Source organism: Suricata suricatta, chromosome 3 (genome assembly GCF_006229205.1).
Source record: "Suricata suricatta isolate VVHF042 chromosome 3, meerkat_22Aug2017_6uvM2_HiC, whole genome shotgun sequence".
Classification (NCBI taxonomy): Eukaryota; Metazoa; Chordata; class Mammalia; order Carnivora; family Herpestidae; genus Suricata; species Suricata suricatta.
Genome location: NC_043702.1, coordinates 64,560,513 through 64,571,072, shown reverse-complemented (window position 1 = coordinate 64,571,072; position 10,560 = coordinate 64,560,513). Strand labels below are relative to the sequence as shown.

At 37.7% G+C, this 10,560-nt stretch overlaps 1 protein-coding gene and 1 long non-coding RNA gene across 3 annotated transcripts in view; one reads left to right on the top strand and one right to left on the bottom strand.

Moving 5' to 3' along the window:
- LOC115286488 overlaps nt 1–10,560 on the top strand; it is an 85,965-nt gene that overhangs the window by 20,233 nt on the left and 55,172 nt on the right. The window lies entirely within an intron of this gene.
- The window catches only part of SLC38A11 (solute carrier family 38 member 11), a 61,263-nt gene continuing 60,025 nt past the window's right edge, over nt 9,323–10,560 (bottom strand). For both annotated transcript variants that reach the window (XM_029932994.1, XM_029932995.1), the window contains one exon: nt 9,323–9,717. In XM_029932994.1, coding sequence (XP_029788854.1) covers nt 9,424–9,717 — 294 coding nt within the window. In that variant the 3' untranslated portion in view covers nt 9,323–9,423. The remainder of the gene's footprint in view (nt 9,718–10,560) is intronic.

The following is a 10,560-nucleotide window of genomic DNA, read 5'->3' as shown; positions in this document are numbered from 1 at the left end:
TATACTTGTGGGTCCAGTTCTGGGTTCTCTATTCTATTCCATTGGTCCATGTGTCTGTTTTTGTGCCAATACCATACTGTCTTGATGATGACAGCTTTGTAGTAGAGGCCAAAGTCTGGGATTGTGATGCCTTCCGTTTTGGTTTTCTATTTCAATATTACTTTGGCTATTCAGGGTTTTTTTGTGGTTCCATATGAAGTTTAAGATAGTTTGTTCTAGCTTTGAGAAGAATGCTGATGCAACTTTGATGGGGATTGCATTGAATGTGTAAATTGCTCTGGGTAATAATGACATTTTAACAATGTTTATTCTTCCGATCCATGAGCACAGAATGTTTTTCCATTTCTTTGTGTCTTCTTCAATTTCCTTCATAAGTCTTCTATAGTTTTCAGCATACAGGTGTTTTACATCTTTGGTTAGATTTATTCCTAGGTATTTTATGGTTTTTTGTGCAATTGTGAGTGGGATCTGTTTCTTGATTTCTCTTTCTATTGTTTCATTTTTGGTGTATAGGAATGCAACTGATTTCTGTACATTGACTTTGTACCCTGCAACTTTACTGAATTCATTGATCAGTTCTAGAAGGCTTCTGGTGGAGTCGACCAGGTTTTCCATGTAAAGTTTCATGTCATATGTGAAAAGGGAAAGTTTGACTTCTTCTTTGCTGATTCTGATGCCTTTTATTTTCTTTTGTTGTCTGATTGCTAATGCTAGGACTTCCAACACTATGTTAAACAACAGTGGTGAGAGTGGGCACCCCTGTCGTTATACGTTCAGGCTCTAAAAATATTTAATGTGGCGATAATCCTCTCTGCTCTCATACCCCCCCCCCATATGACCATAAATTCAAAGCACATTCCCATGGTAGAAACTTTCTGACTTATTCATTAAGGCTTTTTATATAAAAACTAGAAGTCAACGGGATGACTTAAAATTGTTCATTTGTAGCATTGTTTTTACCATAGTTTAAAACAAGTTGCCATTTTGATCTAAAGAAAAGGCATGACTAGTTTGTTTCATTTTTAGACAATGTTGGGAAAAAGCCTCATTTTTGATTGCATGATTGTTGTGGAAAAAACACAATACTAGATATGGGCTTGAGTGTTATAGCCATAGATCATGATTTACAGTCATTTTTCCTCCCCAAATCCCATGAAATGTCACAATTCTTATGCATAACAGAAGCTCTTGTGTGGGCATAATAGGTTCTCCAGGGGGTGGTTTTCTCTTTAACTCACTTTCCTAGTTGATTCTGATAAGCCCCCCCAAAAGGCAAGGCCGTGTATATTAGTGCTTCTCAAACTTGGACATGAACGACTTTGGATTGTTGCAATGCAGATTCTAGTTCAGTAAATTGGAAGTGGAGCCTGAAATTCTGTATTTCTTAAGAGCTCCCAGGTAATGCCAATGCTGCTGATCCATAAACCATACTTCTCAGGGCAAAGCAGTATAACCACCTCCTAGCTCTTACTCACCAGTAGATGCTGCACATCTGAATTCCACTATGGGCTTAATGCATTTCTCTTTACCTTGTCTGTGATTGGACTCTATTCTGCTTTCATGGAACCTCCTCCAATCAAAGGGGGGCGATTAAATAACTTAAGGATCTATTTGCCACAATTATTAAACACTTTGTGTAGTGTCTCCTGCAAATATCTTTCTCATAAGTGGAAAAAAGAGGAATGGTGACAAGAAGGAAGAGAATGAGAACCTTTTCTGCTTGCTGGTCAGCAATGGCGGCAATAATTTTTACATTGACCTAATGGTAGGATGAGTGAAGTTGCTGAAGGATTGCTCTACCTCCCTGTGAGCTCCCGTCCTCCAGTGGGAGCTGATCCCTAGAGCTGTGGTGCTTTGGTGCTGTTCCAGATCTGCTTCGTTGTCTCCAGGTTGTCCTCCCTTCGTTTCTCAACCTCCCGTCAAACCCAGCTTTCTTCGTTCAATTCATAAAAGTTTTGAACAATTATTCTGTACAAGGTGGTCTAAGCACTGAAAAGGAATAAAAAGAGTGCTGGTGTTAATCTGTTTAATATTTAGTTAGAGAAAAATTAGAAGAGATGCAAAAATAAATAATGAAGCAGTTTCAGAACAGCTCTGTATTTTATTTCATCAGAGGACACAGGCAGTACTAAAAGCTCAACATTAGAGGAGACCTTGAAGAGAAGATCGTCAAGTTCAGTTTTTATTCAGCAATGAACTGCCCCTGTGACATTGTGGGCAATTGTTTTTCCAACCTCCAAGTTGTCTCAGGCACAGAAGGCTAAGTTCCGGAGTAGCCCAGGCCAACATTAGTGGTCTCTAATTATTAGATAAGTTCTTATTTACACTAGATTGTTCCTTCTATTAACCATCAGATATATACCCTTTGTTTTGGAGGAGAAGAAAAGTTATGGTCTGCTGGAGAAGGCTGGAAAGACGTTTCAGAAAAGGAGGCATTTGGGTAAAATCTGAAGTTCTGCTGGAATTTAGGGAGGTGGAGAGAAGTGCGGAGGGCAGCATTCTCATGAGCTACCCTTCAAATTATTCTTCCTAACTGTTATTCTGGATCCTTTAATTTATGCCTCAGTGTTAAGGAATAACTCTGTTCTAAATACCGAAAATCCATCAACAATATGTTACATGCCTTGGTATCATTTCATAGAAGATATTTGAGAAAGTCTGTAGAGAAACTTTTCAGATTTTCCTCACTTATAAAGCAGATGATTATCCACCCACTACTGCCAGGCCTGCTCTAATGTAATTCTGAAAGGCCAGATTTATCCAGAGTGCAAAGGAAGTGGGCAGACACACAGCTGTTGTTTGGAGAATAGTACTCGTGTTGAGGTGAAAAATTACAATGGCTGAAGACGCAAAGTAGAGGCCTTCTAGGGTGGGGGTGGGGGAACAACTTTGTCATGTGGGCTAACTTTGTTGGGAAACCACCGTGGTCAACCTTCTGTTACCCATTTGGATAGAACAGCTCCTATTTAAAGCCATGAACCCACATTTGAATTTTATTCAAGGCAGAAGTCTTCTGGGCTTCTCTTTTCATGGAGAGCAAAGTCACTAGAAATGCAATTCAGAATATAAATCACAGGGTACATGTATGTAAGGAAATGTCTACTTTAAAAGGTCAGATTGTCTTCTAGAATAAAGAGCCTCTCCCACTCTGTTTATCCAGTCAAGCAGCCCCTTCTATAAAACCCGGGGTTTTCTAAGCCTTATTTTTCTAAATGTTTAAAGGTAATTTCCTTTTCTTGTCTGTTCTCACAGGTTTTTAAATAAATCTAAATTCATTTTAAAATGTACTGAAACAGAGCACATAAAACCCAAGGTCACATTACTCAACTTCCAGCTTATCTACATTTTATACATGGAGGAACAATAGTTAAAAAGTTGTAAGTTGGAACAACAATTCTTTTTAAGACTTTACGAGAATGCAAACTTGTGTAAGAAAAGTCAGCCGTTCTGGGATAAAGTAATTCTCTCTCTCTCTCTCTCTCTCTCTCTCTCTCTCTTTCTCTCTCATGGGGCCTTTACTATTTTCTCCCTCAGAATGTAAATATTAAAGAACAATGTTGTTTTGCAGTGGGACCTGACTGTAAGAAGCCTGGGCTGGGTTTGTTTTTCTGGAATTGGCCTTGTCCTCTGGCAAAACAAAACTTAAAAATGATAAATACACAGCTGCCACTGTGTCTTGGATATAAACATTTCCAAAGCCTTTCAAACTTAAAACTGCAAATTGATATGTTGCCCAAAGTGTTGTTCTTAAATTTTGCCTGTGTGTTCCTAACCACCTCTTGTTTTCAGTGCTCTATACAATTACTGAGCTGTCTGCTGAGATTCAGCAAGGTGATAATTGTACCTAAGTCATAAACATATTTGGCTTAAAGTCTGGACACTTGGTTGTTTTTCTTTTTAAAATAACATTAAATAAAAGGTTAATGTAAGTTTTCTTGATGGTTTATAAATTGGAGTTAAATATGTATAAAGTAGATACATTCAAATCATTAAATATTTATCAGCCATCCTAAATGAATAAATAAATGAGCATACACTGGCAAAAAAAGAAGACTAAATATGACATGGTCTTAGGTCTTAAGGAACTTATAATCAAGAAAGATATTTAGTTAGTAGTCAAAACAAGTGAAAAGATATGTGCTGATTGGTATTTACTTGAAGAGTCCTTTTATGACTATCCCGAATAATTTCTCTGAAGTTTCTGTGCATAATAAAACAAAAGAAGAAACCCAACTCAATTATTTAAACCACCTCGTTAGATTAATGAATACATGGCATTAAAATGCTACTTTACTTTATAATGACAATCATTATAGCTGAAAAAAAACCAATAAAATAATACATATGGCTATTGGTACAACTAACCATTTTCCCTTTTACACCATCAATCTCATTTCAAATACTTGTTATATTCAAGTCTCGTTGCCATAAGATATGAGTTTGCAGTCTGGTTAGACAGAGAGAGAGGCTTTCTTCAGACAACGTAAGTACAAGAATCACAGAATTCCAAAGAACTGACTTGCAGCTAGAGTTGTCAGGTACAGCACAGGGAGAAGATCGAAGAATCGATAGAACTTTAATGAGAGGGAGGGTTGGATATTCAGGGGAGAGAATGCCAAGAATTAGGGGCAAAGGCAAAAGTGGCAAGGAGCAATTTTAGTGTAAAGGAATGTGTTATGTTAGATTAAAGAGTCCCTTCCTGTAGTTCCTGGAAGATAAGACCAGAATGCCATGTTTAGGTCATATTATGAAAGTTTTGAATACAGGCTGGAGTTTGGAGTTTGTGTTTTATTCTATAAGCACAAGAGTTTCATGGAAAGATTTTGAGCAAGCAAGTGACGTTATCAAACATCAATTTAATAATGTCAATTTAATAAGATGATTCTCAGAGTGATACCTAAATCACCATTAATGGAGAAGAGACCTCAGGCAAAATGCTTAGGATTAGTCTAGTATGAGTTGGTAAGGATCAGAATCCAGAATTAGGTGGAAGTTAGACATGGACAGACTAAATTTGTCTGTGTGTGTGTGTGTGTGTGTGTGTTTGTATTTATAGACCACTTAGCATATTGTTATTAATGAATAATATAATAAAAACTCCAAAGGTAAATTTATCAATAATCTCTGTCATGGGTGAGCAAACATTAGCGGAATGATTAATAAAAGTGTCCTATACAACACAATTACATGAATTCTTTATCTGCATGATGTTAATGTGAGTCCAGCCCAGTTATACTCATATTCCCTATGTAATTTTCCAAGTAAGACATTCCATTGAGAGGTCAGTCCTAGGAAAACTCGGTGTACTTCTAAGGAACTGGAATATTTCCTTCCTTCTTTTCTTCCTATGAAGGTCAGACAATCTTCCCTGAATGCCTGTAGGCTCCGCACCAGGCTTCCAGCTTAACCACTGCAGCTGTGTGGACTTTAGACTGCAACCTGCTTTCTTCTTTGTTGTTAACTCTCCTCCCCTCTCCTGTCATTACTCTTCACTAATCTTATAGTCTTGATTTCTCCTCTTCCCTCTGTAAGCTCCTCTGCATGGTTTTTCAGAGACCACGGACAAGGACATTGACTGTGTGCCAGCAGCTCTCCTCCCTCCGTCTCTAGCCTCAGTTTTCTCCCCGAGCGCCAGCACAGCATTTCACATCTTGTTTGTATTCTGCCCAGCCTCTAAACAGACGGCACCATCTAGCATCTCTCTTAAGTCCTACCTTCAGTGATACTCAAATGTGATCTTTGATCCCACAGCAGCAGCGCCTCCTGGGAACTTTTCAGAAAAACAAAGTCTGGGGCCTCATCCCAGAGCACTGAGCCAGAGATTCTGGAGGTGGGTCCCAGCAATCTGTGTTTCAGTGAGTTCTTCAGGGATTCAGACACATGTTGAAGTTTGAGAACCACGTCTCCAGAGAATGTGCTCTTCGCTCTCTCTCCCAGTCTACGGGGTTCCCTAACTCATGGTGTCTCTCTTCCATTCTGCATGTTTGCTCTGTTATCCAGGCAAATTCTATATATACTTTTCAGAATAATTATAAATTCCTAAAGAAGCCTATGTGATTGGTGTGGTAATTAGTACCCCCAACACAGTTGGTATTTATAAGCGCCCCACCTCAAGATCACTAGCTGGCTCGGGTCCTGTCAGTGGCCAGTTCAGGTAAAAATCAAAACAAAACAAGACAAAACAAAACTGAACCCAAACCAGACTAATACTGCTTTCCTGAGAAGGTGGCAGCAGGAAAGCCAGACCGAGGCCTGCTTCTGTCTAATAAGTTAATCTTTAACTTCAGCTGATGCATGCAGTACGTCTTCAGCAGAGGACTAGCGGGGATTTTCTTAGTTGATAACCTGGATTTCAGGGTCCTTTTAGGAAAGACAAAAGGCAACCATTATAGCTTGACACTTTTGAAAATTTAGGCAAGGAGCTCTCCCTGCTCTGATATTTGAAGATGGTTCAAGTTAGCGTTGAGATGAAAGGTCCTATTATAAATTGTGACATGGACAAGGGTCCAATTCACAAGTTACACAGGTACGTCCCATCTGTACCCTTATTGAAATGTATTACTAGATGCTTACATTAGTGTGTAAATATACCATTTACTTTATTTCTTAAAAGAAGAAGCACTTTATAATTCCAATTGTAGTGATAACCTTAGAAATTGGTTTAAAGTCCTCAGGTTGCTTTGTTAGGGGCAACAAATAGAGAGGGGATGAGTTTCAGTAGAAATCTGTCATTAAATTGAGGTAGAAAATAGACATGGGGGAGATTCTCAAAATTTTGCATGGAAGCAAAATAAAGAAACAGACAAATATTCCTACAAAATAGATATGAGTTTCTAAGATTTATTCTATCATAATTTGAAAGATGTAGAGGTGCACCTGGGTGGCTCTGTTGGTTAAGTGGCTGACTTTGGCTCAGATCATGATCTCACGGTTCACAAGTTTGAGTCCCACATTGAGCTCTGTACTGACAGCTCAGTCTGAAGCCTGTTTCAGGTTTTGTGTCTCTGTCTCTCTCTGCCCCTCCCCCATTCATGATCTCTCTCTCTCTCTCTCTCTCTCTCTCTCTCTCTCTTTCTCTCTCTCTCTCTCTCTTCCTCTCTCTCTCAAAAATAAATTTAAAAAAATCTCTTAAATAAACAAAAAAAGAAAGATGTAGCTAATAACTGGGTCCAAGGCAATTTTGTTCTACATTTGATTTAGAATAAAAATAAAAATAAAACAAAACAAAAACCAGAAAAATTATTTATCAGGCATTAACGCAGTACTCAGTTCCTACCAGGAGTTATTTTTTTTTAACCTACTTGAAGAATCAAGGTTAATTTAGCTTTTGGTATCTGAAGCAATACCCAAACTACAAGATAATAGATGGTTAAGTGCTAAACTGTACATTATCCTTGATGTGCTTCTCTTTGTACACTCTTGGAATCTCCTCTCTTCTGCCTTTATCTGATAACTATGTAGGTCAGTGTTTCTCAGTCTTGAGAAATGCAGAGAGAGACTGCTGCAAAAAATTTTCTTAAATTCCCTCAGTATAGAATCAAAGTATCTTTATTATTTTTTTTACCAAAACATGTATCAATCTAAAAATAGGCACACACCACTTAACCTTATGATTCTTACACAACTATAAAAAAAATCTACAAATCAAATACAGAAAAGCTATACAGCCAACAGCATTTAAACTAAGTGAGGAGCATGGAATTTTTATGCAAAAATCGTACTCGGAGCCTGAGCATGGATTTGCTTAAGGTATAGCTTTCTTTGCTAACCACAGGTCTTTCTCACTATGAGTCACATGATGACTCACCTCTCACCTCTTTATTCAAACTACTGTGAAACTATCCTTAATACACTTCCTGGAGGTTCTTTTTGTTTTGTTTTGTTTTTTTGTTTGTTTTTTTTGTTTTTGTTTTTAAACCATGATTTGTACAAAGACATCGTGTATTAACTCTGCTTGTGATATTTTCTGTTTGGCAACAGTTAATAAGTGCCATGGGTTGTCAACTTGAAATACAAATGAAAAAGAAATAAATTTGGGCTGATTTGATGTAGGGTAGCCAAATTTTGTTTGGCTACTTTTAAAAGATTGTCATGGATTTGAAGAATTGAAATCCTCATGAAAAGATATTTAAAGATCCTCATTAAAAACTGAGGGCAGCTGTGGAGGACACAGCTGTGCCTACCACTTCCCCTAAAAGGAAGCATGTGGTGCCCCAGCCACCAAAAGCCAGCAACCAGCTCTCAGTTCCTGTAGGGTTTCTTCAGCTGCAGAGAGCTGCCTAGACCAGGGGCTCGTCCTCCACGGGTGCCCACATTCAAAGACCGCTGGAGGCAGTGGTATTACAACTTGGCTATTTCACCTGAACAGGGACAACTCTTGAAGGGCCACATATGCTCCAGTTTCCCCATGGACTTGGCTGAGGCTTTGTTGGCCTGCACTGCAGTTCCATCTCACCCTTCTGATACTGTTTTCCTCCTCTCTTCCATCAGTGATGATCCTTAATAAATACCCTGCATGCCAAACTCCATCTTAGTGTCTGTTAAGAAGAATCCAGTCAATAAGTGCTCTTGAGAATCTCCCTAAGGATCCCAGAGGGGTGAGAATGCTTCTTCTGTAGCCCCGATTCTTCTTGCATGGGTCTACTTGCAAATTTAAGCTTCCAGTTGTACACCCCCACCAGTACTTGAAATCAATGGGTCCAAAGCTGACACGTAACCGATCTCTTGGGCTTGTGCCTCAGAGCAACTTGGGTTTTTCACCCCCTGTTCTATAATCTGTATAATGTCACTACCACTGTATTCCCACAGGACTAGACCTTGAGAGGTAATTTTTATTCTTCACACATCTTGCTCTGTAAATCTGTTATTCATGCTTCTTAACACAAGAAGAACTTTACTCACTTCTCCAGGGATTCACTCCCCTCCAAACAAGGGATGCTGTTGAAATTATAATGGAGACATTCACTTTGCTCTTGGGATATCTATTCCTTTTAATAGTTTTCACTTTCCCATCTCTTCGATTCTGTAACTTTAAAATACACAATTTTTTTTCATAAAGGATATGCACACAAAATTTCAACCCACATTCATCTACTTATTTTGGAATGCAATATGGTGGCTCACCTATTGAATACAAGAATGATGGTTTCAGAGGGTAGCAGCAAGCGCCAAGGCCTTCACTTTTTTTCCCACAATTAAGATTAGTGCAACAGTCATTAAAATTTTTTATTTTGTTTAAAATAAAATAAAATAATAAAATACAATTTTGTTTTCTTCTTTATCTTCTATATTGTTCTAAAGAGTAAAGAAAACCAAGTCTTGATAAATGCCAAAATGATAGTTTTATAATATAGACTAAAAACATGTGAATGCTACACAGTTTAGAAGTTTATGAAAACATACATACTTTTGAAAGTAGTCAACTCACTGAGAGATACTGATGTTTAAAGTGGAAGGTTGTGTTGTCAATTGAAAACGAGAAACTGAGATGTTTGTAAGAGAGAAATTGTCAGGAAAGCAGTAGAACATTTCCTGCCCATGGGTGCAATCTTGAGGATTTGTGATGGCCATGACGAATCCAACAACCATCACCACAGCACCAACAGGAAGCATGACACAGGCCATAATCTTATCTGAGTGTGTCCTTGGCTCTTCAGACAGTTTCAGATAACATGCTGACGGAATGATAAAAATTAGTGGAGCTGCACAGAGCACACCCTGAATATTGAAAACAAGAAAAAACAATATGTTAATGAATGGAGCAGTCCTTGGGGACAGTTTTTAAAACACATTTATAAAATGTATTTGTCATTGTACATATTAAAGGATTAATAGGTTTAGCTGAATCAAACAAGGGAAAGAAAAATAATGCAAGAAAGATTTAGGAATAGGTTTTCCCCTTTCTGATGACGTGTTTACAAATGAGAACAGTAAAATAATATAATTTTATATCAGACTAAGAAACAATGATCAGGAAATAATAATTTAGAAAATAAAGCAGATGGTAAGACCAATTTCTGGCAAACTCGAAATATCCCATATTTTCAGTCACATCATATTTCCTTATACTCATTATTTCAAATTACTGAATACCTACTATGCTCTTCAAATATGAGAGGTACAATGTATACAATGAGGGGACTATTGGGAGGTGTGTTGGGGAAATTATCTTTCCTCTTTTTTGACTTTGTATGAAAGTAGGTGCCCTTCGGTATGAAGAAAGATAACTATCATGCCAAGGGCATTTAACATGAAACAGCATTTCTAAATTCTCTTTCAAGTAAAACTAAACACATTAGTTACTCTAGAAAATTGCAGAACTAAATGACTATGACTCATTCACCCTCCCCCACATTAGCTTATGGGTAAGTCCAACTGAGGGGGCATGTCAGATTGAAAATTATGGGGAGTAACGTTGTCTATTATAAAAATAGCAAGAGTTATTGATTTAAAAGAAAAGATACTTTCCCCTTGAGGCTACATTTGCACTAGACACTTTACAAATGAAATAATGTTAAAATTTAAAGCATTTTAGGCAATATAGACTTTTAAAATTATATT